The following is a 25,225-nucleotide window of genomic DNA, read 5'->3' as shown; positions in this document are numbered from 1 at the left end:
ACGATTTATTGTTTCGATGCAGACAAGGCTTTGAGGAGCTCTTCCTACGCGGACGTGCATCAATAAGTGAAGCGTTGCGGACATATGGCAAGCAACGCACGTAGTTACGCTTGCGCTTTGCTAATTGAGGAGGGAGATTAGAGTTGAGCGCGCCAGAAAGGCTATTGAGATGTGTCAATAGTTTGACAAGGACTGTGTTGAGGTGACTTGGCGTGATGCTGGCGAACGCCATCTCGTGCAGATCCGGGTCTAGGTAGTCTTGCGGCGAGTTGCTTTGTACGAGCGAGACAATCTGGGTGACGGCGGTTCAGCGTGGGTCCATGAATCTGCAGATAGGCCCTCACTTGAGACAGCTCGGAAAGCTCTTCCTCAGCGCCATCGCAATCGCTCGAGCTGACGTGTTGCACGAGATGCTTAATATCATTTGCAAAAGTTGCAAATCCGGCCTCGCTGATCCTTCGAGGCTCTTCATCTATGAGCAAATTCTGTTCGATCGTTCAGCGAAGGCTGCGCAAAAGCATGGCACACATACCATCAATTCGTCTGCACAGTGAGCTAGTACGCCCAAGTATACGTCGTTGCGGACTTCGATTGGCATCTGTATCAGCATCGAGTCCATAACGAGCGTCAGGTAGTCGACCAGCTCCAAAAGATAATTGCTCGGTCGCATTTGCAGTCTAGGGGTGAGTTGTTCGAGCGTCCAGTCGTAGCGCGCATCCAAGAAGAAGCTGTCAAGCTTGCCAGTGACAGATCGTACTGTCTGGAGCCGGGTCGTATCGAGCGTCTTTGCGACAGCTTCTGGCGCAGTCAGATGAACGATTGCAGTCTTTGTGAGAAGTCTCAATGAACCGAGTAATTTCTCTATCTCGGAGCAAGCTATCTGGAAGAAGCAAAGGTTGACGACGATTTGTGAAAGTTGCGACAGGTTGAGTGACGGGTTGGCATATTTTGCAATGGTCGGATTGAGACGATCGCGAATGAAGGTGTCCAATGCCTTCAACAAATATCAGTCGAGCCTATGGACAGCATGGGAAGACACACCATTCTCAGACGATCATCCACGTCGCGGCGATGCTGCGCAAAACCATCGACGAATTGATAGTACTGATCGATGTAATTGCGTATATCGATGCATGCCAGCGGATACGTAGGCGAGAAAGGCAACCCGAGCGGAAAGCCGTGACTGAAACGATCATGCGCCTGTTAGCACGGCAATACCGTCTGACTGCCACGGTGCTCGAACCTTCGCAAGACAGCTTCAGACCATTCGCCTTGTAGCGGCAGCCAACAGACGCTTGCGACTTTGTCGAGCTGCTCGCTTGTCTCCACTACCATCGACTGAAAATTGTCCTCGGCAATCATCTATCCTGACGTCAGTAGCAATCACTAGTGAATAGAAAGAGCTCACATTCTCGAAATCGCGCCCAAGCTTCTGGGTCAGCAGAGTGACATAGTTGTCGAAGAGGCTCGAAAGCAGCGCAAGCAGAGGCTCGACGTTGTATCCGTAGCCTTCAAGTGATTGTACAAAGCCCAGTATGACCTGCTTGCTGTCCAAGTGCATTTCGGGCTGACTGCATTTTGCGAGTGCGTCTGTAATGAGTGTGACCGTGCGTTGCGATACCATTTCCCAGAGCTCGTCCACATCTTGCTCGAGCCTGAAAGTGCCTGTGGACTTGAGAACGTAGTGTTCGATGGTGAAGAAGCCGACGATGTTCTCGAGCAAGGTAGTGAGGCCTTCAAGGGTAAAAGGTGTAAGGAAATTACACTGGGACAGGATCAAATTGGCTTGCGCCCGTCGATCCTCTTGGTAGCTGTATTGCAACTCTTCGCGCGCATCGAGGGTATCGTAGATATGGATCGATTGATAAAGCGGCCGGAAGTCAAACTCGGTATCGCCTTGTTCGAGGATATCCTTATCATGCCTCTCCTTGAGGCCGAGCTCAACAGGTCCGTTGAGTCTTGCGAGAGGCAAGAGGGCTATGCCAGTGTCTTCCTTGAGCTTCTTTGCTTTCCAGCGCTTGTTGCGTTGCTCCACGGCTGCAAAGGCCAGTTTGCCCACATGCTGGCTCCTCTCACGCGCTTCGAAAAGCCATGCTTTGATCTCCTTCGTGACTGCTTCGCGGATCGCCTGTCGAGTTGTCGGAAGGATTGAGAGCATATGCGCTGCGAATGGGAGGTGCATGAGTGGCTTCAGATGCACGCTCTCCAGATCTTCGATAGCCTGAGTTCAGTGACTGTCAGCGTGCGACCCTGAAATGAACGAGCGACTGACTCTCAGAGCAGCAAAGTATCGCCTGTTAGCGATGAGTTCACTGACTTTGCTGAAGAGATCGAAGACACGCAGACACGCCTGGAGCGTTTCTATCGCTTCGTCGATGTTGGCACCAACGCGTCTCGATTCTAGCAAGTCGCGTTTCTGACCTCGCTGTTAGCCATGCGGCGTGTGCGACACTGCCACGATACTCACTCTGGCAGCAAGATCGCCACCTTTGCTCTGTATGTCCTCGTCCAGTTCGACAATGCGGTGCTTCAGGTTGACGGTGCCTTGACGGATTTTGAGGAGCTTTTCAGTTGACGACACAAAGTCCTGCAATATCGTCAGCGAAGCTTCACTTGCCAGTCACGATGAGCTTGCCTGATAGTTGTCCTTGCAGACAGACTCTATCTCTGCCTCCTTGGACCTCACAAAGTCGTCCAGATGGCGTGCGAAAGCATCCTACGCGCCGTGTCAGCGCGGTTCTAGCTCTTAGCAAAGCGCTGCACCTGCTGACCGGATGCCTGTATGTTCCGCAAGATAGGCGCAATCTGCTCTGTGCTGTCGTGCTTGAGTGATAGGCCGAGATCCGAGAGCAAGTAGAGCTGCAATCCGTCCAAATTAGCGAGATCCCTAGCAGTCAACACGTGCTGCTTGCCGACTCGAGCTGAGCTTCAATCTGTGCGTCGTCATAGCGTGGTCGTCGAGACGCCTTGCGAGGCCCGAGGAGCGTGCTCATGCAGCTGCCTGACTGCTGACTGAGCCTGATGACGACGGCGAACGACGACGACAGCGTGTCGCGTCAAAGACCTTGAGGACGTTGAACACTCTGCAGGCCGACAGCGTGCCAGATAGCCCTCTCTCCGCAAGCACTTACCGGCAATCTCGCTCCTCTTGCTCAGACCTCGAGCTCGTCAAGCGGTCTGTGCGCAAGTCGCCCGTCAACGTGATTCAACAACGAGCCCAGCACCCCACGACAAGCTGCAATGTGATGGCACCGACAGACGAGAGCAAGCTACGCAATGCCATCCAGCGGTCCAATATGAGTCGTATCAAGCATATCCTCCTGCGGAACGTCTCTTTGCTCGCGACTATCGATCAGATGACAGCATGGACAGTCGCGCTGCAAGCGGCAGCGACGGATGAGCTCGCCCTACTAGAGCAGCTGCTCGATCATGGCTGCCTCGGCGTGCAAGCACACCAGGACGAGAAGAGCGAGACTATCCTACATGCTGCCGTTCAGAGAGGCAGTTACGACTGCCTTGACCTTTGCTGTTCCAGATACCCCGATGCCATTAATTGGGGCAATGTTGAAGGTGCCACGCCCCTGCATTTGGCATGTCACTCTGGAAATGCCGAACTTGTACAAGCGCGCAGCCCACATCGCATTCCACTCCAAGCTGACTGTGTATACAGCTTCTCGTGCAACGAGGCGCGGAAGTGGATTTGCCGGATCTCAGCGGCAATACACCGCTTCACCTTGCCAGTGGCTGGGGCAACGTCCTTGCATGTCAACTGAATAGTGTCTGTCGAGAGCTGACAACGTTTGCAGGCTGTCAAATGTCTCATCGAGCAAGGCGCATCGACCGCTATCAAGAATGATCTCGGCTGGGCTGCCATCGACTATGCCTTCTCCTTTACGACCCACGCTGCATTCGTGGAAACTGTGCGCGATGTGTTCGACGTTCAGCAGCAAGTACGCAAGACGACCGCCGTCAGCGCCGCGGCAAAAGCAAGAGGTCTCGATACCAGCATGCCCATTGCAATCTATGCCGGTTCGACAACCTCGCTACACGATAGTTTGCTGAACGGCTTAAGTCTCATCACACCGAGCAGCTTCGGCTCGGGCACGCAAGATTCGATATCTGTCTACCGCGATACATCGACGCGTCCCCTCTTGGCCGAATTCGACAATCAGCATGAGATCAAGCGATCCAGCTTTACGATCTCGCGATCCATACCCACTTCGCTATCAACCTCTGACTCGTCCATACTCACGCGAGACACAGAGACGCTGGCCTCGTCTACATCTGCAGCCACAACTCAGAGCGGCCGCTCCAAGAGACATCGTCTGCTACGCACCCGCACACGATCGACGAGCAGTCTGTCGTCACTTATGCCCAGTCTGAGAAATCGCGGTCCGGGCTCGAGTCTATGGCACAGAGGTTCCTAGGGCACCGTTGTGGTTGCAATCGTCATGCATACCATCTGTTGCCCTATCAATGAAGTGTGTGACAACAGTCACAGGCTTTGCCATGACGATCGACAACAAGTGTATAGCCTCGTTGCTATACGCCATTTAGATAAGATACAGATCGTGCATCTTGGGGTGAATATGTTTGGAGAGTTCCTGCTTGCTTTGCTCGCTAGCGCCTGTCTTGTCAAAGCTGAGGTACCTGTCTTGTGGGTCTCTTCTTTGGTCCTGTGATTCCAGCTGACCCTTGCGCAGCCTTGAGTCTCAGACGAGCAATTGGTACGGCATCGCAACACGTGTTATCTGATGCTGATACGTACCAGCCCGTATGAATACGCTAGCGTTTGCTACGCCAGCTACAGCTTGACCAACGCGCCCAGTAGTTATAAGGCCTGCGTGGCGTTCAGGCAAGCCAGACGCAAATGCTTGTGCATTGATTGACACGCACGTGCAGCGATTTTTGCGGAGCGGGTGGCATCCTCGTTGATGACGGAGGCAACATCATCAATAGAGCCTCGCCCATCGGCTGCGAGCTATCGTCGAGCCAATATTGTCCCGCTGGACCGATCAATTCAGCTGCTCTTGGTAACGGCGGTCCTACGTCCGGCAAAGGCGGACCAGCGTCAGGCAAAGGCAGTCGACAGCTTCCTCCGCGCTGAATCGCGCTCGAGAAGAGCTGACTGGGTCTGCATGCTTTCGTCCTTCTTCAAGATCATGCGGCATCTCTGTTCGAGAGCAGTACGCAATGCATCTTGCAAAGTTTTGATGTCTTCATCATCCGAATCGACGCTGAGGAGCTCTTCGACAGCATTGTACGAGATGACCGCATTCGCGAATTGACGGGTCGGATGTACTGCGTCCTCGTTGATCTACAACGGATTGTCAGCGCAGACCAGTGAATTTAAAAGCCGCTTGCCTTTCGTATGTGAGCCAGCGCTAGCTGCAGTGGCGCTCGCACGACGTTATGCCGAAGGTAAGCTCTGATGAGATGGGCCGGGTCGCGGGCCTGATGGGAAATGAGCGTGGCTCTAAACGCAGCGAGACGTACGCACCACAAAGTAGGCGATGAGCCAGCTGGGTATGCGTGCGTCGGCATCTTCGCTCAGTATCTTGTCTAGCACGACCTGACGGTATCGCCCGTTGGAATCATGTCTTTCTAGGTGCAGCTCGAGCAATCGCCAGGCACGCAGCCCGTGCGACCCTTCCCATGTAACCGCAGCATCATCGAGATCAACCCAGGCAGATTCGACCGGGCTGTCAGATGTATGATTAGCCCAAGCACCTTTGAAAAGCAAGAGAACGCACTCATGATTAGTTTCTGCTTCTGAAAGCATGACGCATTGAAGCGCTAGATGAGCGAAGACATTCGACATGTCGACACCAAGTTGTTCTGCGTGCGCCAAAGCTTGATCGAAGAGACGAGACTGCGAAAACAACGCAACGATGCTAGAGCCCTCGACGTTGACTGCTTCAGGTATGAATCAGCAACGCAAACCTACGATCGATGTACGCACCAGTATGGATAAGTTCGGGGTAGGCAACATGGAGCTGAAGACGCGCGAGGAGCACAATATACTCCTTGCGGATATCACCAAGCTCGATGACGTCTAGATCCGAAGACGATTCGCTGGAAGGACTAAAGTACTGAATGCGTCGACGCTTGCGGAGCCCCGCGGATGCGCTAGACTCGACCCGTAAGCTGATCCACGCTTGCGACTTTGGCACGAGGCTAAGCAAATTGATGGCTGCCAGGTAAGCCTCGCATTGTCGAGCGGCCTCGTCAGCAAAGGAATGAGCGTGTGACCGCGCAGCCGATTCGGCCATCCTGCGCGCTTGCTGATACATTACTTGTCCTGCACTCCTGTAGTCGCCTCGGGCGAGATGCCAAACTGACAAGACCTGATAGTGATTCGGCGTTCCTCGAGGGTCGGAATTCCTCGCACGAAAGTCGAGAAATTCGCTGACAGCGGCTTGAAGCTGGCCGAACGAGTAGCCTATCAAGAGATCCACATCGCCTTCGTCTACTATTGCGGTCACGAAGAGGCGCAGACAGTCTTGTTGGAGGTCGCGATGAGGCATGGCCATAATAGCCGAATATGCGCGATCATACTTGGTAAGCGCAAGCGCGCTGCGGAAAAGTGAGAGCCAAGCGCCTGAAGACAAAGTCGTGTCAACAAGTTCTGGCTCAGAAGGCTCGAGGGTCTCGACAAGTCGCGAGGCGATAGAAAGGGTGCCTTGTGTACTACCAGCTTGCTGCATCACGTCCATCACGTGCTGCAAGTAATGCGGTAGGTCTAAGGGCAAATCGGTCGGCAGCACACCAGAGAGCTCCTCATCTTGACCTGTCAAACTGAACGGATCAGCACTCGACGAAGTGTACTCGCATATGGTGTCGTACCTATACCTGAAGCTGCTGCCTCAAAGTCGTCAAGAGCTGCCTTGGCGTGTCCGAGCTGCAAATTTGCAGAGGCAGCCACGTATGCGATAGCGGCATCCTTTGCGAAGCCGTCCAACAGACGCAGCGCTATCTCTGCACAATCGCATTTGACCAAGAAGCTAGCCAGAAGTGCGACGGAGACGCCATTGATTGTTGCGCTATCTTGCGTTGGCGCAAACAGCAATGCCAAGCTTGAGAGTACGCCTTGTGAAAGCGCACGAGCAGGCGCAAGGGCTGGTTCGATGCGAAGCTGAGCCACATGCGTGAACAGATAGTGCAACATTGATCCACTGGTGCTGCCCTCCTCGTCGGGGTTCGCCAAAGTCACATTCAGATGAGTCATCCGCTTTTGTAAATCTGTTTCAGAATCTTGTGACGATATCGCCGTAAGCGGAGCTGGCTGCGATGCCAGAAAGCGGAACAGGCTGAGGTATCTTAGACTGCGAAGCGCGCTTAGCTGAAGGCTTGCAAGTCGCTGCAGATCGCTCGGCTGAGGTCGATCATCTTCAGCCATCGATAGATCTTCCTCTTGCACATCGAGCGCATGCTGATACTTGGCCAGCAAAACGAAAAGTAAGCAGACAAACTGAAAGCGACCGTGAACAATCTGGTGCGCCGCTGCTGCACCGAACCAAGTCTGAAACAGGGTTCCTGGTAGCCTGTCCTCGCTCAATTGCAGGCCAACCTCAAGGTGGGCTGCCGCTTCGAGAAGGAGCTTGATAGCTTCGTGGTGCGCAAAAGCCGAGACAGCACAGTCTGCCAAAGCCTCGTCGACTGCTGGTCGATCTAGAATATGACGGGCATAAAAGTCGGACACGATCTGATCGACACTAAAAGACCTCGGTGTCCTCGCTAGAGCAACCAGGTCTTGTTCGAGCTCGCTGACATCGATGCCGGAGAGAGCAGAACGAGCTGCCCCAAGAGTCTGTATGATCTCCAAAATGTCTTGACGGAGTTCAGGCAGCCTATCGTCTGAACCGAGGCATTTTGTAGCAGCAGGCGAGATCTGTTGGGTCGATTCGAGTTGTGCTGGCGGTAACTGAGCGAGTGCGAAGACATCCGTCTCGAACGGTAGAGCTAGACCATCTCGTGACAAACTTGCCAATGTAGATGTGGTCTCATCGTACAGCAATGCAAGCGGTGTCTCGCCGCTGGTTTCTGCTTGATTGACGAGCGAATAGAATTGCAGCCATTCTCGTTTGAGCAAGGTCTGATATTCTTCGTACATGGGCAGGCCTGTCTGCGGATCGTGGTCGAGGAAAACCTTGGCGCCGACTTCTGCTAATGCGTGTTCGAGCGGTGATTCGTAGAGCCCTCGATCACCCTCGTGCCCTATTCTGCTAAGGGCAAAGTGTATGCTCGATAAAGCAAATCGGCCGGGATAGAAGATATACTCTGTAAACAGCTCTGCCACAGATAAGGGAGTATCGATCAGAAGAGACTCAAACGTTGCCGCCGAGCGTCGTGAGCGATGTGAGCCCAGTACGTCTGTCCAAGTCGTCCGATTGGCACGCAGTGAAGTGAAGCCAACTTCTTCCATCTCTTGTTCGTCCTCGTCGAATAGGGAGCAAGAGCGGAACGAGCGCATACCGGCATCGGACCATAGCGTCCATAGCGTCCACTTCTTTTCTTCTTCAGCACCGGCCAGGATAGGCTGTGAGTACACAGGCAGAAAATCGACAAGGCGAGCTCCTTCGGGCATGTTGGCATCTCTGTACGCGAGTGGCACGAGCGTATCAAGCTCGCCATCTTGCGCTCTGACCGTGCAGCCGTAGACGACGAAGAAGCCGTTGTGAGGGCCTGGTATGTAGCAGACCAGATAATGCGAATAGTCTCCCTCTGACGCATTTGCAGCAGCAGACTTGATCAGGACTCGCGTCGTTGCCGGCCAGAGTGCTATCTTGCTATCTCTCGATTGTGCTACCGGTCGAATTAGCGCTCTGCTCGTAGTCGCAGTTGACGAAGATTCTGGCAGCGCAAGAACGGTGACGCATTGGTTTGTCGAGAGCGAATAGATCCTGAGCTTCTTGTCACGGGTGACAGTGAAGAGCGAGCCCAAGAGCCCGTTGCCGCGTTGAGACGTCATGGCTAGCGTGAAAGTAGGCATATCGGACGGAGAGAGCGATACAATCGAACGCGCTGACAGACTAGGCAGGAGGGACCGCATCCTGAACGAAGAGCCTGTAGAGGCTGGCTTGAGCTCCGTCTCGGTCCAGCCTAGCGAAAGATATCAGCAGTGCAGGGACGAGATGCGCAAGGACGTACCGTCATCTTGTCTTTCAAGTAGCCAAAGCGTCGCGTCGTCGCAACTGACGATGATTTGATCTGATCCTTGGACGGCATGACAGAGCACAGGCATCCTGCCCGTCTGTTCGCTAGCGAGACAGTGCGAGAGATACTCCCGTGACCAAGTAGGCTGACTGTTGCTCGCTCCTCCACTTTGCAACTCGAAAAAGAGCGTCTCGAGCGTATTGAAGGTGAGCGTGTGGAGACTGCCCTGTTCGGATAGCACATGGAGCTCGAGTCCTGTATGATCATCTCCTTCGAGCGCCGTCAGGATGACAGAAGGCACGATAGCGTCGGCGAAAAAGAGTCGAACAGTTGGCATGGGGGATGTCTGCTCTTCCTGTCCGCTCGCGGCAAGCTCGGCGATCCACCTGAGCTCGAGCGTGTGTCCGCTATCTGTGACCCTGGCAAGAATGACGCCGAGGGTGCCGGGGAGCGAGAGAGACGTAGTGGAGAGCGCATGGCTGGCTAGATCATCGTCTCGTGCGTGCCGCCTTGCCGTGGATGGATCTGCTCTGGCAGCTTGCTCCGTCGGGACAGCATGCTCGACGATCGATCTTGTGAGGTTCGCAAAGCAGACGTAGGCTTCACTGAGCCTGGCCATCGCAGCAGCACGCCGCTCAGAGCTCTCAAGCTCGAGCCTTCGTCGACGTCGCTTCCGTCGCGACTTTGCAGCCTTGCAAGGTTTCCCTTCAGGCGTCACATTGCCTCTGGCTTCTCCGTGCATCTCCTCAAGCGTCCCAGCGTCATATCGGTCTTCAGCAGCTTGTCAGCTCATCCGCACCCTCTGACAGATCAGCCGCGCAACAATGTGCAAGCTGAACGAATTCGACGAGACAGCCTTGCATTGTACGGTGCATCACCGCACTGAAGTTCAGCTGCGACGTCTCATATAGGTCGATCGACACAATGGCTCTACGTACAATGTCGTATGCGTCAAGGGAACACAGCAAGGTCCACAGCGCACAACGCGTCAAATGATGGACAAGAAACAATTTGGACATAGCAAGCTGCTGCAAGACGTCTCGTTGTCGCGATCAATCTCCGACACTCTGAGGCCTGCAACGATGGTTCGCACAATGGATGCAGGAGGTGTGTCTCACCGCAAAGCATCCTCTGTGCCGCTACACCGACGGTTTTCGGCAATATGATCTGGATAGTTGGTCGTATTTACAGGGTGCAATGCCAAGCTTGCCCGAAACAAACAACAATTGGCAAATTCGTTATATCGTCTAATGGCCTACAGTCGAGGCAGCTTCATGAAAAGATTCGACAGATGGTGTTGGGGCATCATGCCAATCTTCAGATTCGTCATCTCTCGGCGTCGCACGACCAGCAGCTGCGCCAGGTGGCAGGGATCGTCTGAACTGCGCAGGATAGTCATGCAACACTTCGAGGTCTTCGGCACCTTCGGGCGCTGTTTCCGCACTAGGGGAAGGCGCGCTGTCGATCTCGGGCACGACAGATTGTCGCTGCGGTGCCGTTGGACGAGGCTGTCGCACGACGCTAAAGGAGGCCTTGTTAGCGCTGCTCGAAGCACCGTCGTCCATCTCTGCGTCGTCATCAAAAAGCACACCTCTGCGAGACTTGCGGCCGAAGAGTCCTGTAAGCCAGCGCGAACGAGGGGAGTCGTCCTCATCGTCAGACGACTCGTCAGACTCGCCTGGCCGTCTGCGCTGCATTCGTTGCAAGAGGCCTTTCTTCTTGCGCTGCGGCACGGGAAGCCGCTCGGTACCTGCCGGCGCCGCGTAGTACGAATTCGACAGGAAGTTAGGCGGTCGTGGCGGCGCCATGACGGTAGCGTTGGAATGCAACCCACTTGATTCTGGACCTTGGTGAGATACGCTGGGATTGACGTGACCTTGCCCGAAATAGTCCGATCGTCTGTAGAAATCCGCAGTGCTCATCGGTCTATCATCGCTCGCCAGGGGACGTTGTGTTGAGCTAGATGCGGCCGAATGCGGTGGCGGTCCACCTGCGACAGTGTACGGTGCCTGATCGGATGCTCTTCCTCCTCTTACGACTGCGAAACCAGTCCCCTGCTGGTGTGGCTCGGGCTCAGGCATGAAATAGCTTCGTCGCGGATCGTATTCTGGCCAGCCAGACGAATTCCGATACGAGTCTGTACCAGACATCGCGCGCATATTACTTGCCGGAGATAGCGGTACCCCTTGGAAGCCAGAGTAGGTGGTCATGTCGGAAATAGTCTGCATCGACTGCGGTCGTCCATCCGTACGAGGTGGCGCGATGAGATGCAAAGCAGATGAGCCTCTCGAGTTGCGACTTTGATGTTGGCGAGCTGCAATGACCTGCTGACGCCGTCTATCGCTGCGCAAGGTCTGACCGCGACCACCGCGCTCCCATCGCTGTAAAGCACCTCGCAAACCCGCACCGCGACCGTGTTTAGCCTCTTCAAAGGGCACGGGCCCGGTCGCGCGGACACCGAATTCGACCAGCTTGACGATGAACATGAGAAAGAGAATCACAAACATCCCGGCGATGATCACAAGCGCGGCATAGGCGACCCAGCCTGCCGCTGCGATGCCGACGTTGACGGTAGGACTGAGCACGACGAGCATGATGGCCGTTATGATGCGTGCTACCGAGAAGATGAACGACAAAAGACCCATCGCCGCGCCATCACCCCATGGGAGCCACAAGCTCTGCGGCGATGGTCAGCCCCGGTATGTCCCCCGAACACAGTAGATACGTACAGTGATGAGTGTATCTGCTATCTCGACAACTAATATGACGACCGCCTGAGCCATGCCCGATGACTGGGCGCCTCCGATGACAGCACCAAGAATGAGGTTCCCAATCAAGCGAACCGACATGAAGCTATAGCTGCCTTCGCCGAAGACGTTGTAAGCAGGACCGTAAGCAAGTATGGTGGGTATATTGTCCCGAAGTTTGCTGGATGGCTTGCGATGAATTCTCGCGAGGACAGCAATCGGCCAAGCCAGCGAGACGAAAGCAAGGCTGAGCGCAGCCATTGCGACAGATGCGATCGAGGCAGTCGTCTTGGCCAGGGTGAGCTGGTAGACTGCTAGCAACGTCATCGGGAAGTGAAAGAGCAGCAGGATGCGCAGACAGTTCCCGAACGCCAGTCGAGAGTGACGATTGATTGCGACAGTCCTGCTCTTGCGCGTATCCTGACTAGTCCACCAGCTGTCGATTCCATTGGGCGTGTCTGGTCGCTTTGGGCCTGCATGAGGTCCACTGCCGTACGAGAGATGATGCGTCGAGCTCTGATAGCCAGTGTCAATCAGGGGCTGAGCAGCCATGGGGGTCTCCGATCGCATGTCTTCTTTGTCGCCCAGGACAGACTGGGAAGCATTGGTTGCGCCTGTTACGCTACGTATCGGCTGCCTTGCTTGAGTCTTCCTGAAAGGACGCCGCGACAGAGCGGGCAGGAAAAGATCAAATGTAGCTTGATCGAACAGCAAGCCAAGACCGGACAGCAGGAGCACGGCCGCAATGAGGGCAAGGAAGAGTACACCGACTGAACCGAACATGTCCTGTGGTCTGACGCCAATGCTTGCAGCGACACTCTCGATGCCTCTCTTGCTATTGTTGAGATTGAGGAGCACGTTTGGCAGAGCAGTATCAAGGTAGAGTGGCGAAGCAGGCTCAGCGACCTGAGAAGTGAAGAGGCGTGCGTCTACGTAATCACTTGACAAAGGATCGAAGAACTTGCCCTCAGTATCTGAGCCTTGCGTGATTGTTGTATTGAAGACGAGCATAGACCAGGCCGCTTTCGCAAAGATGGGATACGCAAACTGCGGCCATTGCACGGCGACCATGCCAATTGCAATGAGCCACTGAGTGAGCCAGACGATATCGCGAGCGCAGGGCGTGACGAGGCGAACGAGCGCAGTGCTTGCTTGGAGCTCACTGCCTGCCGCCGTGCGCCAAAAAATAGGGCCCCATCGTTCTCGCCAGCTTTCGGGACTGAGACGGGCAGAGAGCGAAGTGGCGAGGAGCGCTTCTCTGTCGAGCAGCGTACTCTGCCAGCTGGCCCAGAGCCGGGCTGTCCATGTCAAGACAGCGTACGCGATGGCGAGTCCCGCGGTGAACCACAGCACGAGGGCGTATTCCCATGTATCGGGATAGTACGGCGTCGCTGAGATGTCAAGACAAGCAAGCTCAGCAGGTGGTGTGGCAGTGTCGAGTACGGTCAAGCGAGTTTGCACGGTGGTAAGGCTGTATTCGTGTGCGAGCGGCACTCGGACGCCCAAGGCGATCGAGCCTGGCCCATAAGGACATCCCGAGCCTGTTCCTGCGCCAAACGTAGGATTACGTATCGATTGACATAGCGCAGATTGATTCTGGAAAGCCGTAAAGGTGAGTACTCTCGAGTCGACCAGCAAGGTGGCGAGATAATTGGTCGAGTTGCTGAAGCCTGACCCTTGTACTTCGACATCGCCAAATGCGACCAAGCGGAGCACTGATTCTCCTACGTTGTTGCCGGCCACACCGGCTTCTGTCTGTCCAGAGTCGAGCTGACCGACGATGCGAGAAAAGACGAGCTGATTTGCAAGCGGTGCACTGCTCGAGCTTGACAAGCAGGAGCTGTACGAAAGCGAGATGGGCTTCGCAAAGGCTGGCGAGCCTGCCGAGGAGATCAGCAAGGCCAGCCAAAGCCAAAGCATCGCTGCAGTGACAGAGACCGAGCCGCAATCCACGTCTTGCTGCTGTGGTCGTTAGGGGGGCACACGAGCTGATCGAGCGCTGACTCAACTTGACTTGGCGTTCACAGACGACCACAGCGGGTGGGCGAACAGGCGACGATCCCAGCTAGCAGGACCTCTGCTGCTGATAGGTATAAGCTGCAGGAGTCAGATCAGCTCATTCGAGACCGACGCCCACGCTACAACGACGCGCGCCTCATCCGCCATGATTGGCAAAAGAGTTTGGGCGCTCGCTACCTTTGTGTCTATCGGCGGCATGACTTTTGGGCTCGATACGGGCTGTATCGGTGCAATCACGCTCATGCCGGACTTCATCGACCACTTCGGGACACTCTCGCCGTTCTTGCAAGGCTTCGTCGTCGCGTCAATCCTCCTACCAGCAAGCTTGTTCGCCGGGCTCTCCGGACCTATCTCTGACCGTATCTCACGCAAGAAAACCATCAGCTTGGGTGCAGGTGTATTTGCACTCGGAAATGCCATGCAATGCGCCGGACCCAACCTAGCCGCTTTCATCGCCGGGAGGATCCTGGCAGGCGCAGGTGAAGGGCTCTTCCTGAGCTCGTTGACCGTATACGCACTCGAAATCAGCCCGACCTCGATCAGAGGTCGAGTGGCAGCTATTGTCCAGCTTCAGATCGTCGTCGGCGTCTTAGTCGGCTATCTGACAGCCTTTGGATCGATTCGCTTCACGGGCAAGATAGCCTCGCTCTCTTGGCGGCTGCCCTTTGCGCTTCAGATTTTATTATCGCTAGCGCTCTGTATAGGCTCACCCTTTATTCCCTATTCACCTCGTTGGCTAAACGACAAAGGACGCAAGGAAGAGGCTTCGGCCGTACTGGATTGGCTGCACTATGACCTACCCTCAGCGGAGGCAGAAAAGGCAGAGATAATGGCCGCCAGTGCCTCTGCAAGTCACAAAGGTAGCGCGAGCCTCAGGGAACTCTTTGTGCCCGGCGCTCGGGGGCCACTCGCACTCGGGGTCGGCCTCATGGCTGCGCAACAGCTTTCAGGCGTACGTTCCTCCACGGCAAAGCGTACATGCAAGGCTCACGCGATCCTGCAGATCGATGCTGTGCTCTACTTCAGCCCCTTGCTCTTCAGGAATGCAGGACTCACCGGGCCGACTGCATCTGTGCTGGCGGGTGGGGCCACTGCTGCCGTCAATCTCGTCATGTCCATCATCGCACAGGCGTTTATGGACCGCATTGGCCGTCGGACGCTCATTCTCGCCGGAGGATCTCTGATAACGCTAGAGATGGCCCTCATAGGCGCTCTCTATTCCAGTCGAACGGACAGCAAAGCGGCGCTCTGGACTATCGTCGCCCTCATCATATGCTTCACTGCGACATTCGCATCGACATGGGCAGTCTCCATCAAGATCTACTCGAGCGAGATCCAGCCAGCTCGCACACGGGCAGCAGCCACCTCGATGGCACAGGCTGCCAATCAGCTCGTCAATTTTGGCGTGGCACTCATCACGCCACAGTTTCTTGCAGCTTCACGCTCGGGACCTTATTGGTTCTTCGCCGCTTGCACGTTGCTAGCGACTGTCATCGCATGGGCAGTGATGCCAGAATTGCGCGGCTTATCGCTTGAGTCGGCATCTAAAGCTTTTGAGGACCGTTTGGTCGTCTTTAGAAAGAAACGAGAAAGGATCATCTCATATTTAACAAGACAACCTATTACGGCCTCTTGCAGTCCTCGGCCGTCGATCGAGCTTGCGGCTCTCAATCAGAGTAGCGCAAACATGAGCCAGAGTCCCAGCACGATCAAAAGTACTGGCGTCGCAAGCTCGGCTACGTCAATTGTTGAAGCCTGATGACAGTTTGATGAATATGTTTTGTAGGAGTGCTCATCATTTGTGACTTGCGTGCATTGCAATAAATTCATGTATCTGTCATGTTCATTGCAGCATCTATGGCTTGATACCCTTCTTTGCGAGCTCGGCCTGCTCCTCGGCCTCGATCTGCTCATCAATGATGGCGCCCTTTGACGGCTTGTTGCCGTGCTGCATACGCTGTGAGCGACCGGCGCAGCAGTGCGAGAGGATGCTCACGTCTAAGGCAGCCTTGGTAGGAGGTTGCTTGGGGCCAGCGTCGCCGTCATCGTTTTGCGTATTGGCCGCACTGAGTCGATTGGCGATGCTTCGCTCATCCTTGGCGTCTTGTGGGTTGTGAGAGCCCGTTTTGCCAACATCGTGACGTTCTGGCTCGCGAGCAGCTAGCTCTGCTTTGCTGTAATTCGTCTGGTCGCCATCGTTCATGTGAGCTGCAAACCCGACACGGTCAGTCGTGCTCGCTCTGCTGCGACGAACAACTCGCTCTCGAATGATTTTCCTGCAGCCCTCACAAGCCGTTAGCATACGCCTGAGTGCCAGTGGCAAGACGCTCGCCCTTTGAACCCATTTTGCGTGAAGTGAAGCTAGCAAAGTCTGACGGTATGACGCAGCCACGGCCGCTCGTATGCTCCGATTACAGTTGACGCGCTCCCCGCACAGTCGCCGTCGTACGCCGACGTAAGCTAGGCACCGGCTCCGTTCTCACAATGTCTGGCAAATCTTCAGCGGAAGCTACCCTGGCCTTGCTAGACGATGAGGGTGCACGTCCGCCCGATACCAGCATCGACACGGTGATCAGCACGACAGCGGGACCGTGGACGATGCCGATGATGATCAAAGCTCGCTCGAGACAGTCTGCGGGCTCATATAGTTCTGCGCCATCCTCAAGCTCAGCCGCGAGCTCGATCAGTCAAGCTGGCTCCACATCTTCTCCTGCAATTACGCCGAACGGAGCCCAAGCTTCGCGAGAAGCCCGCAATCTTGTGCAGCACCACCAGGCCCACATTAGGCGCGTTTGACCTCGAAGTACCCGTCTGGCCAGCTGGCTAAGTCGGTATACGCAGGGAGAATCCTTATGAATTTATGCGACAGCTAGGCGCATATGCGCAGGGCACCGTCAGTCTCATGCTGTGGATTCAAAGCTAGACTGACGAGTAAAGGTCGCGTAGGGTTGGCGAAGTTACGAGCACTATGTCGGCTCGAGAGTTCTCTATGAAGGCTACACGGCAGATGTCACTGCACGTGTGCTCAACAGCGCAGCCGTGAGGTCGCGCATCAAGCAGCTCGCACAACAACGGCTCGATCAGCTTGACTTGCCCCGGACACAACGTGCACAAAAGATCAATGAGCTCGAGCAGCAGCTTTTTGACGTCGCGACCGAGACTGCTCGCAAGATGATTGCTCGCTTGGACAGCGTTCAGTTCTTCAAGTTCTTTGGCGCGACGGTCAACAACATCCTCGTCAGGATGTATCACCAGGGCATACACATCAGCTTGGACGAGTTCACAGTGTTTCGACAAGTTGCGCAAGAAGCTGCAGAGAAGAAGATATCGCTGCTCATGCTGCCCTGCCACAAATCGCATATCGATTACCTGACTGCACGTCCTGTCTGTACGACCGATGTGATGTGAGCTGACGAGCTTGAGCGCAGGTGTCATTCTTGTGTTATCGCTTGGGCATCTCTATACCGCATATTGTGGCGGGCGAGAACCTGGACATGCCTGTCGTTGGTCCGATGCTGCAGAAGTGCGGTGCATTCTACATCAGACGAAGTTTCGGTGACGATGCACTCTATCCTGTCGTCATTCGCGAATACATCGAACAATTACTATCGACAGGACACAATCTCGAATGTTTCATCGAGGGTACACGCTCACGGACGGGCAAACTACTGCCACCGAAACTCGGCATCCTCAAATATGTTTTAGAGGCCGTTCAGACTGGCAGGACAGCAGATGTCATGATCTGTCCGATCAGTGTACAGTATGATAAAGTCATCGAGACAGACTCGTACGTCAACGAGCTCCTGGGCAATCCAAAGGAAAAGGAATCTATCTGGGGTCTCATTGCCAACACGCGTGTCCTGCAGCTCAAGATGGGCAGAATCGATGTGCGGTTCCAGAAACCGTACTCACTCAAGGGCTTCATCGAAGATCAGGTCGTGAGTCGCAAACGTCTGCGCCAGGATCGCGTTGCATTCGATCCGGCGAATAACAATGAGCACAAAGTCATGCTACTCAAGGCGCTCGGATACCAAGTCCTGTCGGACATCAATAAAGTCTCTGTCATCATGCCTGCTGCACTCGTCGGGACCGTCATTCTCACCCTACGCGGACGTGGTGTGGGACGTAACGAGCTGGTCAGGCGAGTCGATACGCTGCGAGAGAAGATCATCTCTCGCGGTGGACGGGTGGCAGAGTTTGGCGGAATGACGACGGAGGAAGTCGTCGATCGCGCACTAGAAGCATTGAAAGATCTTATCGGCGTCTATCATGATCTCATGGAACCCACTGTCTATCCACTCAAGCGCTTCGACCTCTCATTCCATCGAAACCAAGTTATCCACATCTTTGTCTCCGAAGGTAAGCCGATCGACCGATGGTCGCTACTGAGCTGATGCGTGGGTGAAGCGCTGCTATCTGCAACGCTCTATACCAAAGTCAAAGCTGGTGGTGCCGTACCTGGTCAACGAATGGAATATAATTTCCTCTTAGCCGAGCTCGGCTTCCTCTCGCAAACGCTCAAAAACGAGTTCGTCTATGGCACTGAAGGTATGGTGCAGAATGCAGAGAACACAATCGAGCATTTGCAGACGGATCAGGTCATTCTCGTCGAGGATGACATGATCGGCCTTTCACCTGCAGAGCGCGCCAGAGGCCGCGAGAACTTTGGCGAGTCCCCTTTGTGACACCTGCGCTTCAGCTCACAAGCTTGCAGACTTCTACTGCTTCCTGATCTGGCCATTTATAGAGACATACTGGCTCGCCGCTGTCAGTCTCTTTGGTCTCACGCCGCTTAAGAATGGCAGCGGCTTGGAAGACGATATTCTCTGGCTGCCCGAGCGCGAGTTTCACAAGCGTGCCCAGGTCTATGGCAAGACCTTGCATGCACAGGTATGTACATCGTCTGACGTTCTTACACTGGCTGACTGATTGCTGCGCCAGGGCGATGTGTCGTATCTCGAGGCTGTCAACCAGGCGACAATGTCGAACGCTTTCCAGCGGTATCACGAGATGGGCATCATCATAGCCAGGCGGAGCAAGAACGCCAAATCAGTCGCAATGATGGCCCTGCATCCTGAATGGACGCCCCGTAGAGACGAGGCCGGCGTCATTCGCGCCGAAGGTAAACTTTGGTCATTCCTGGAAAGGCTCGGAAGCTTCCGCAGGTTAGTTCCGGTTCAACCCCCGCGCGCGCGGCTGACACAAATCCGGGGACAGAGAGGGCAAGAATCGACGCGACAGTGCGACAGTCAGCTCAAGTGAGTCTGAGTCTTACACAATGCATAGAGACCCTGGGCTGACACTGCTTCTCGTTCCAGGAGTATTGACTTTGGCTTCTCAGATCCATCAGCCCGCGGCAGTCGAGGCCCACTTGTAGGACAACCTCGTGACCTAGTCGCGCGATCGGTGGCTTTGCCCCGGACAAATGTACACGCGGAAAAATCCGATTTTGGAGTGCGGGGTGTAGATCCATAGGGCGATTCTTTGCGGATGAACTAGGCTGCCGGCCGAAATCGAAGCCAGCTAGGTAAGAAAAGCGGCGCCTGACCCAACTCACAAGTAGACTTGGCGAACTTGACCTCTCGCCTACTCCATAAAGTACCTGAAGCACTCGAGAGTATCTATCGATCTCCTGAGACGTTACGCGAAACACGCACGCACTTGATACGTCCACCTCGTTGGTACGTCTCCTGCTCGAGCGAACAGGAAAGTCAGCTGACAAACAAGCTCTCTCTCTGCTTTCTTCCGTGCCACCTCGCTTGATCATGTCTACTGGTCGCTCATCAGATTTCTCGAACGATCCTACGTTGAATATGTCCGTCGAACACGGTACCGTAGAATCTGGCAACGGCCTGCACAACCACCATCATCACGATGACAAGGCTGCAGTCGGCCATCACTCGCCCACCGGCGCACCTACCGCTAGCGGCGGTCAATATGGCGGTCAACTGAACCGTGGCATCACCCCTGGTGGCCATGCCATCGATTCATCCCAGCCCGCTTTCCCAGTCTACCATCGCCGATTCGCCAACCCGGCACCGCTCGGTCTGTTGGCTTTCGCAGTCACTACCTTCATCCTCTCACTGCTCAACGTTGGCGCAAAGGGCGGTACGTGTTGGTGTCATTGCGACGCATCAGGCCACTGACTCCGGACTTTGATGCACAGTCGCCGCGCCTAACATCATCATCGGCAGTGCTCTCGGCTACGGTGGTCTCGTTCAGCTCATCGCTGGTATCTGGGAATTCGCTGGTCAGTCTAGCCCATCCGTGCGCACCACTCCGAGACTGATGAGACGAGCACAGCCGGTAACACCTTTGGCGCGACCGCATTCTGCTCATACGGTGGCTTCTGGATCTCCTTCGGCCTCACTCTGTGGCCCAGCTCAGGTGTCGTTGCTGCCTACACCGTCGATGGCGCCGTGACGACCGATTTCGACTATGCGCTAGGCTTCTACCTCGCCGCATGGTTCATCTTCGTCAGTGCCAGCGCTTGCACGCCGCGTTCGATGCTGATGTTTACCATTGACAGACCTTCATCATGCTCATCGCCTCTCTCCGCTCATCCGCAGCACTCGTCAGCGTATTCTTCTTCTTGACGCTGTACGTCAGGCATCTCCTCGTGCTATCGTAGCTACTGATGCTCGATCGGGCAGCACATTCCTCTTGCTCTTTGTCGGCAAGCTGCTGCCCACCCACACTGCTATCACGACTGCCGGTGGTGCTTTCGGTCTCGTCACCGCAGCATGCGCGTTCTACACTGGCGTAAGCCTTGTTTGTTTTGCGATGGATATGGACTAATCAGACCTGTCTGTCACAGGCTGCCGGTCTGCTCACCCCCGATGCAGGCTACCTCGTCCTTCCCGTTGGCGATCTCAGCCGAAAGGATTAAACAGCAAACGCCTGCAAGAAGGACTACTCAGAACCGCAAAATCGTCCGCTTTCGGCTGTAACGCGCATGACAGAGTAGCTCATTGTCGTGGTAATTTGGCTTCTCGTGTACCGCATCATTATATGGGTTCTCCGCATCTCTTTTGCCTGCGAGAAGTGGTACATACATTGAGACATTGGGAGCTAAGTCTGAGCGTGAGCGCGGAACTCGATCTTTTCCACCTTGACTTCGCCCGACACCAGCTGATAGACGTACACGACGACGACGTTGCCTTGTATATCGAGCAGCGTGAACGATGGCGTTGGGTCGAGGGCGACGGCAGGTTCGTTCCCTGTCGAGTCCGCTTCTGGCTCGTCAGTCTTGTCTTGCGCGGGTTTCGCTTTCGCACTGGAGCCGAAACATGGCATGAAGGCGCCCGTCGCTGAGCCCGGATTGACAAAGAACCGATGATCGAATTCGAATGCTTCGAACCTGCATTGCATGCGGTCCTGAGCGAGAGGCTCGTAAAGGACAGCGAGGAGGCGTACCTGTGAGTTGCGCCAGAGATCATGACGTCGACGTCCATCTTGCGCGCAATGGCAGACAAGGACTCTGTGTCTCCTAGTGGTACGCACTGATGTCCGTGTATGACGCCTAGCCTAAGGTTGCCATGCTGCACAATCAGCGATTGAGGCCAACTTGGATTCTGTGCATCCTGTCAGCGCGAGTCTGCTGGCAAAAAGAGCAGTAGCTTGCCTCGTCCCAATCACCGCGCACGGCTCGTACGTCTGGCGCTACGCTCCTGAGGTAGTCTAGCGTCTCTCTATCGCACACATTGCCCGTTACTGCTCGTTCGCTTGAGCACATCATCGGGCGGAAAAGTGGATGTGCTGACGGAGTATCTGCTGGATCTTGCCTGGCACGAGCAGCTTCTTGAACTTGGCCGGCAAGTCATGACACCTACAGCAGACCGTGAGCTCGAGGACACGAGTAACGGTGACCGGCTTGCCGGTGAGGGATGTGCAAGTCTCCGGTGACGAGAACGAGCACTGCGGACCCCGATTGAGCTGAGAGTAGCCGAGGAGGGATGGGAGCAGACCCATGGCGTGCTGAGCAGGGTGATAGGTCGATGGATCCTTCGGGGACTTGGCTTCGCGCTCGCGTTTGCTGGGTTTGCTATCGAGTCTGCTCAGCTGTGCAGGTGAGTGCTGCCCATTGGAGCACACGGGTCATGCGCCGGGTCATGCTACTGGCGCTTGCTGGCCTGTGCGCCGTGACTGATGGGCAGCAGACTTGCCATGTGCTCTACACGGAGTCCTACAGCCAGAGTCCTCAAGACCTGCACGAGCGTTTCTCTTGTCAGGCACCCATGCCATGCTCCTCGAACGGACAAGAAGTCACCTCTCCCTACGGCAACAGCACAGGCTGTATAGTCTTCGATTCTGAGGCTAACGCAAGTACCGTGGCATGCGACTCCACCGCCAAGGTGACCATCACGGGCGATGCGCTGTCCTACTCGGTTCGCTGCTTCTGCAGCAACGACACCTCGGGCTGCACGCCAGGACAGGCAGATGTGTACTATTCGCTCGCCTTTGAATCTACGCCGTATCCTTCCACGGTGACTTATGACACGCCCGCCACATCTACACACACTTTTTACTTCACGAGTGAATTCACAGCCGCAACTTCCAGCTCCGTCAGTGGCTATGTGCCTACGACAGCTTGGACGTGGACGGAAGAAGCAATACGAGCGACGTCTGCTCCTACAAGCTCTCCAGCGCGACATCAGATCGAGTATGACCGTCTGATCTGGCTGTTCGCGTGGCTGCTCTGCCTTTTGTAGCTGCCCGGCATGACGATGAATCGTACGTCAAAGGGCGTCAGTACTGGCCCAATCACATTGACATCGCTCTGTGGCACGTACACGCGTTGGAGCTGAGGCGAGTGAAGCAAGACGAGACAGACGAGACTGGCCCAGCAGCGCCGTCTCAGGAACATGAAGCCGTCTTCGTAGCTGTTCACTGGCAGATTTGACGGACACGCCGACAATCTTATTGTGCGGATTCGATGTCCGTGCGCTCGCAAGAGCCGCAGTAGAGTTTGCATGTGCTTGCCCGTCAGCATGCCTTCGTCCAATGTGACATCCTGACGACTGATCAGCAGCTCGAAGGCGACTGGACAGCAGCTTACTGTCCAGAAGTAATGCGATACGAGCTCGCGCAGATGTACGCTTGTCAATGCAAGCCCTGCAATGCTTTGCAGTCGCAATGTCGCATTGCCATCCAATAGGTGTAGGATAATCACGCCCAGCAACTCTACGGGCAACTTGTCCATATCTCACCAGATGGGTCTGGACAGACGACGCTCTGCTCACGATCGGCGACATCTGGTCGCACTGTGTCAGTCGCACTTGTGAAACATCACAGCGAGGCGCATACTTTCATGGCTTCCTACACGCGCATTTGCCACTTGCGCTGCGCGATTCTGCCGACGCATCAGCAGAAATGCTTTCACTTGCCTATATGATCGCAATTGCCAGTCTTATGACCGGCGCGTGCGTGCATGCTGCTACGCAAGGCTATGCTCAAAACAAGGATGCTTTGGCCAGCCGTGCAACTGGCGAGTATCTTCCAGCTCAATGCTGGCTATCCGCCACACCCGTCGGCGAAGTATCAGCATCGCTCAGCTTTGCGCTCGGCTGGAAGTCCGATCTGTCGCAAATCACGTCGCTCGTCCTTGATGTCCCGGACCAACCTTCCCTCGCAAACAAACCCTTCTTTGCCCATACGATCGCGTCGCCGCTCAAATCGTCCAGCTTCCTCAGTCAGTCGAACGCCTGTTTGTGCTCCTGCGATTGAACGAGTCGGGCAGTCAACTATGAGGACTGGCATCTTGTCATGACCATGGTATACGATAACGTTCTCAAGGTCTATCTCGATCCGCACACAACGCTCAGAGGCTCGACGTAAGATGACTTTCACAGTGGTCTAGTAGCTGCTCAGCCCTGCAACAGGATCGGCAATTGGTGGAGTATGACTTGCAATAGCTGGGGCAACCTCAACGCACGAGTCCCCGTTGTCAAGCTTCCAGCCGATCCGGCTCAGCAGTGACATGTTCACCAATTTGCTTGGGCAATGTCCTGTTGATCGTATAGACCGGCACTGCCACAAGTGAGGCCAAAGCTCGACATCCTGTACCGCCAATCAGTCGATATGCAAGCTCGAGCTATCGTCCTACTGACGGCGCATGTTTGTAATTGCTAGCTCCGTCCAATCTGAAGAGCAAGTCTTGCGCATCGACGCAGTACCAGAACGTGAATGCATACGTCGACGTGTCAACGTTGACTGCTGATCGATCAGTCGCTGCTTCCGCGCGGTCGAAAGGGGCGAGAGCTTACCCGTGAAGCGGCTAACGTCGTGCTTCTTGTTCTTTTGCCACAAGACATCCGTGTGGTATGCTTTCGTGTGGATATCGGGCAGACCGTCTATACGAATGGCATCGTAGACAAGACTGCTAGCATTTTGCAGCAGATTGAAGACAAAGTAGTGAGGCTGAGGATCGCCGGCAATGTTAAAGGCAAAGATGCACTCATGGTTGTTCGTGATCGGCGAAGCGATGCCAAACGAGGCCAGTGATGCCCAAGTAAGGCCTACTGCTACCTTCATGGCTCTCGCAGTTCTGAGGAGCAGGATTGAAATCTATTTTGTCGCTTCTCAGGAGCTTCGTTGGCATAGCAGCGCCGCTTGACGTCCGTCGCAAAGGTCATCGGACACGTGCCAACCTGATGACATGTTTGTAAAGAAGGTACAGGGAACGTATTCAGCCAAGGTTGGCCTGGCCGATATCTTGCTGATGGTTGCCATCCGCGTCGCCGCATCTGTATGAGCGTCAGCCGAGGAGAATGCGTAGCCATTGGAGCGTACGTGAGGCCCCAGTTCTGGAGTCTGTGGCGGTCGTCAGCCGTGTGTGTCATGCTCGGGAGACCTCACTTACCCGTGGCGATCAACACTGGCGCCGGCGATGTGATAGAGCAATGTCTGAGATGATGGGCTGTAATAGAATACAAAGGGATAATGGAAGTTGCCAGGGTCGTCGACTGCTTCCAAATGAGCCACCTCTTGCGGTTAGTCTGGCTAGACGTACTCGTGTAGTAGCTCGCAGCCCATCGTTCGTTGTTGGCTATGATGTACTCTGTACGATCTGCGGCCTTTGCACCCAAGCCGTCGGTATCGATCATCATCGAGTCATAAGCGAGTATGTCACTCTGGATGAGCAAAAAGTCGAATTCGGCAGCTTCGTGACCGCCAAAGTACCTGGACGCAAAGATGCACTGGCGATTGCCCCCACCGAGGACAGCGGAAGCCAGAGCAAGCAGCGAGACCAATCCCAAAGCGAGCATCCCTATAAGCGACGAAGGGTAGCTGTAAAGCGGTCG

At 55.1% G+C, this 25,225-nt stretch overlaps 13 protein-coding genes across 13 annotated transcripts; 5 read left to right on the top strand and 8 right to left on the bottom strand.

Moving 5' to 3' along the window:
- Nucleotides 1-5: 5 nt before the first annotated feature.
- Nucleotides 6-2,993, bottom strand: L969DRAFT_94607 (uncharacterized protein; the record flags this gene model as incomplete). The annotated part of the gene is made up of 12 exons (XM_014712644.1): nucleotides 6-44; nucleotides 101-292; nucleotides 345-485; nucleotides 533-994; nucleotides 1,042-1,183; nucleotides 1,244-1,362; nucleotides 1,409-2,221; nucleotides 2,273-2,416; nucleotides 2,468-2,587; nucleotides 2,636-2,716; nucleotides 2,764-2,859; nucleotides 2,913-2,993. The coding sequence occupies 12 exons, from the start codon at nucleotides 2,991-2,993 to the stop codon at nucleotides 6-8; spliced, it is 2,430 nt and encodes an 809-aa protein (XP_014568130.1).
- Nucleotides 2,994-3,296: 303 nt separating this feature from the next.
- L969DRAFT_94606 (uncharacterized protein) lies at nucleotides 3,297-4,557 on the top strand (the record flags this gene model as incomplete). Its single annotated transcript, XM_014712643.1, has 4 exons — nucleotides 3,297-3,563; nucleotides 3,671-3,760; nucleotides 3,807-4,392; nucleotides 4,496-4,557. The coding sequence occupies 4 exons, from the start codon at nucleotides 3,297-3,299 to the stop codon at nucleotides 4,555-4,557; spliced, it is 1,005 nt and encodes a 334-aa protein (XP_014568129.1).
- Nucleotides 4,558-4,831: 274 nt separating this feature from the next.
- On the bottom strand, nucleotides 4,832-9,775 carry L969DRAFT_94605 (uncharacterized protein; the record flags this gene model as incomplete). Its single annotated transcript, XM_014712642.1, has 9 exons — nucleotides 4,832-4,840; nucleotides 4,897-5,029; nucleotides 5,130-5,317; nucleotides 5,365-5,454; nucleotides 5,501-5,702; nucleotides 5,754-5,913; nucleotides 5,963-6,790; nucleotides 6,847-9,102; nucleotides 9,151-9,775. 9 exons carry the CDS (start codon nucleotides 9,773-9,775, stop codon nucleotides 4,832-4,834), a joined length of 4,491 nt encoding a protein of 1,496 aa, XP_014568128.1.
- Nucleotides 9,705-10,453, bottom strand: L969DRAFT_87500 (uncharacterized protein). The gene is made up of 2 exons (XM_014712641.1): nucleotides 9,781-10,453; nucleotides 9,705-9,731 (listed from the first exon to the last, which is right to left on the bottom strand). Exon 1 carries the CDS (start codon nucleotides 10,173-10,175, stop codon nucleotides 9,930-9,932), a length of 246 nt encoding a protein of 81 aa, XP_014568127.1. The 5' UTR covers nucleotides 10,176-10,453; the 3' UTR covers nucleotides 9,705-9,731; nucleotides 9,781-9,929.
- L969DRAFT_87499 (uncharacterized protein) lies at nucleotides 10,316-14,182 on the bottom strand. The gene is made up of 3 exons (XM_014712640.1): nucleotides 13,912-14,182; nucleotides 11,886-13,862; nucleotides 10,316-11,834 (listed from the first exon to the last, which is right to left on the bottom strand). Exons 2-3 carry the CDS (start codon nucleotides 13,821-13,823, stop codon nucleotides 10,404-10,406), a joined length of 3,369 nt encoding a protein of 1,122 aa, XP_014568126.1. The 5' UTR covers nucleotides 13,824-13,862; nucleotides 13,912-14,182; the 3' UTR covers nucleotides 10,316-10,403.
- Nucleotides 14,068-15,681, top strand: L969DRAFT_49031 (uncharacterized protein; the record flags this gene model as incomplete). Its single annotated transcript, XM_014712639.1, has 2 exons — nucleotides 14,068-14,874; nucleotides 14,926-15,681. The coding sequence occupies 2 exons, from the start codon at nucleotides 14,068-14,070 to the stop codon at nucleotides 15,679-15,681; spliced, it is 1,563 nt and encodes a 520-aa protein (XP_014568125.1).
- Nucleotides 15,682-15,777: 96 nt separating this feature from the next.
- On the bottom strand, nucleotides 15,778-16,267 carry L969DRAFT_82242 (uncharacterized protein; the record flags this gene model as incomplete). The annotated part of the gene is made up of 2 exons (XM_014712638.1): nucleotides 15,778-16,096; nucleotides 16,212-16,267. The coding sequence occupies 2 exons, from the start codon at nucleotides 16,265-16,267 to the stop codon at nucleotides 15,778-15,780; spliced, it is 375 nt and encodes a 124-aa protein (XP_014568124.1).
- A 48-nt stretch (nucleotides 16,268-16,315) lies between these two features.
- On the top strand, nucleotides 16,316-19,546 carry L969DRAFT_454701 (uncharacterized protein). The gene is made up of 9 exons (XM_014712637.1): nucleotides 16,316-16,708; nucleotides 16,764-16,815; nucleotides 16,869-17,297; nucleotides 17,351-18,281; nucleotides 18,330-18,590; nucleotides 18,637-18,812; nucleotides 18,864-19,087; nucleotides 19,140-19,180; nucleotides 19,241-19,546. The coding sequence occupies exons 1-9, from the start codon at nucleotides 16,407-16,409 to the stop codon at nucleotides 19,297-19,299; spliced, it is 2,475 nt and encodes an 824-aa protein (XP_014568123.1). The 5' UTR covers nucleotides 16,316-16,406; the 3' UTR covers nucleotides 19,300-19,546.
- A 189-nt stretch (nucleotides 19,547-19,735) lies between these two features.
- Nucleotides 19,736-20,811, top strand: L969DRAFT_49244 (uncharacterized protein; the record flags this gene model as incomplete). Its single annotated transcript, XM_014712636.1, has 6 exons — nucleotides 19,736-20,030; nucleotides 20,089-20,172; nucleotides 20,226-20,398; nucleotides 20,452-20,522; nucleotides 20,576-20,684; nucleotides 20,740-20,811. The coding sequence occupies 6 exons, from the start codon at nucleotides 19,736-19,738 to the stop codon at nucleotides 20,809-20,811; spliced, it is 804 nt and encodes a 267-aa protein (XP_014568122.1).
- Nucleotides 20,812-20,834: 23 nt separating this feature from the next.
- Nucleotides 20,835-21,893, bottom strand: L969DRAFT_94599 (uncharacterized protein; the record flags this gene model as incomplete). Its single annotated transcript, XM_014712635.1, has 7 exons — nucleotides 20,835-20,957; nucleotides 21,033-21,282; nucleotides 21,339-21,496; nucleotides 21,547-21,635; nucleotides 21,686-21,750; nucleotides 21,800-21,839; nucleotides 21,890-21,893. The coding sequence occupies 7 exons, from the start codon at nucleotides 21,891-21,893 to the stop codon at nucleotides 20,835-20,837; spliced, it is 729 nt and encodes a 242-aa protein (XP_014568121.1).
- Nucleotides 21,894-22,033: 140 nt separating this feature from the next.
- On the top strand, nucleotides 22,034-24,135 carry L969DRAFT_103449 (uncharacterized protein; the record flags this gene model as incomplete). Its single annotated transcript, XM_014712634.1, has 6 exons — nucleotides 22,034-22,592; nucleotides 22,634-22,794; nucleotides 22,888-23,015; nucleotides 23,135-23,613; nucleotides 23,662-23,755; nucleotides 23,804-24,135. 6 exons carry the CDS (start codon nucleotides 22,034-22,036, stop codon nucleotides 23,898-23,900), a joined length of 1,518 nt encoding a protein of 505 aa, XP_014568120.1. The 3' UTR covers nucleotides 23,901-24,135.
- Nucleotides 23,799-24,727, bottom strand: L969DRAFT_454461 (uncharacterized protein). Its single transcript, XM_014712633.1, has 4 exons — nucleotides 24,714-24,727; nucleotides 24,188-24,667; nucleotides 24,032-24,134; nucleotides 23,799-23,981 (listed from the first exon to the last, which is right to left on the bottom strand). The coding sequence occupies exons 2-4, from the start codon at nucleotides 24,453-24,455 to the stop codon at nucleotides 23,906-23,908; spliced, it is 447 nt and encodes a 148-aa protein (XP_014568119.1). The 5' UTR covers nucleotides 24,456-24,667; nucleotides 24,714-24,727; the 3' UTR covers nucleotides 23,799-23,905.
- On the bottom strand, nucleotides 24,545-25,189 carry L969DRAFT_62296 (uncharacterized protein; the record flags this gene model as incomplete). The annotated part of the gene is made up of 4 exons (XM_014712632.1): nucleotides 24,545-24,667; nucleotides 24,714-24,734; nucleotides 24,784-24,886; nucleotides 24,934-25,189. The coding sequence occupies 4 exons, from the start codon at nucleotides 25,187-25,189 to the stop codon at nucleotides 24,610-24,612; spliced, it is 438 nt and encodes a 145-aa protein (XP_014568118.1). The 3' UTR covers nucleotides 24,545-24,609.
- Between the last annotated feature and the right edge of the window lie 36 nt (nucleotides 25,190-25,225).

The sequence above is a fragment of the Mixia osmundae genome (genome assembly GCF_000708205.1).
Source record: "Mixia osmundae IAM 14324 unplaced genomic scaffold scaffold_5, whole genome shotgun sequence".
Lineage (NCBI taxonomy): Eukaryota > Fungi > Basidiomycota > Mixiomycetes > Mixiales > Mixiaceae > Mixia > Mixia osmundae.
The sequence above is the reverse complement of the archived record's forward strand: the minus strand, read 5'-3'. Positions and strand labels throughout refer to the sequence as shown.

Excerpts from the sequence above, each read along its gene's own strand:
- L969DRAFT_87500 (XM_014712641.1), bottom strand. The coding sequence starts at position 10,175 with ATGTCCAAATTGTTTCTTGTCCATCATTTGACGCGTTGTGCGCTGTGG.
- L969DRAFT_87499 (XM_014712640.1), bottom strand. The coding sequence starts at position 13,823 with ATGCTTTGGCTTTGGCTGGCCTTGCTGATCTCCTCGGCAGGCTCGCCA. Across the intron at positions 11,835-11,885 it reads TAGCAGATACACTCATCACT|AGCTTGTGGCTCCCATGGGG; the intron begins GTACGTATCTAC and ends CCATCGCCGCAG.
- L969DRAFT_454701 (XM_014712637.1), top strand. The coding sequence starts at position 16,407 with ATGTCTGGCAAATCTTCAGCGGAAGCTACCCTGGCCTTGCTAGACGAT. Across the intron at positions 17,298-17,350 it reads CGCATATCGATTACCTGACT|GTGTCATTCTTGTGTTATCG; the intron begins GCACGTCCTGTC and ends GCTTGAGCGCAG. Across the intron at positions 19,088-19,139 it reads AGGCTCGGAAGCTTCCGCAG|AGAGGGCAAGAATCGACGCG; the intron begins GTTAGTTCCGGT and ends ATCCGGGGACAG.
- L969DRAFT_454461 (XM_014712633.1), bottom strand. The coding sequence starts at position 24,455 with ATGAAGGTAGCAGTAGGCCTTACTTGGGCATCACTGGCCTCGTTTGGC. Across the intron at positions 24,135-24,187 it reads CGACGTTAGCCGCTTCACGG|TCAACGTTGACACGTCGACG; the intron begins GTAAGCTCTCGC and ends ATCGATCAGCAG. Across the intron at positions 23,982-24,031 it reads AGCAATTACAAACATGCGCC|GATGTCGAGCTTTGGCCTCA; the intron begins GTCAGTAGGACG and ends TTGGCGGTACAG.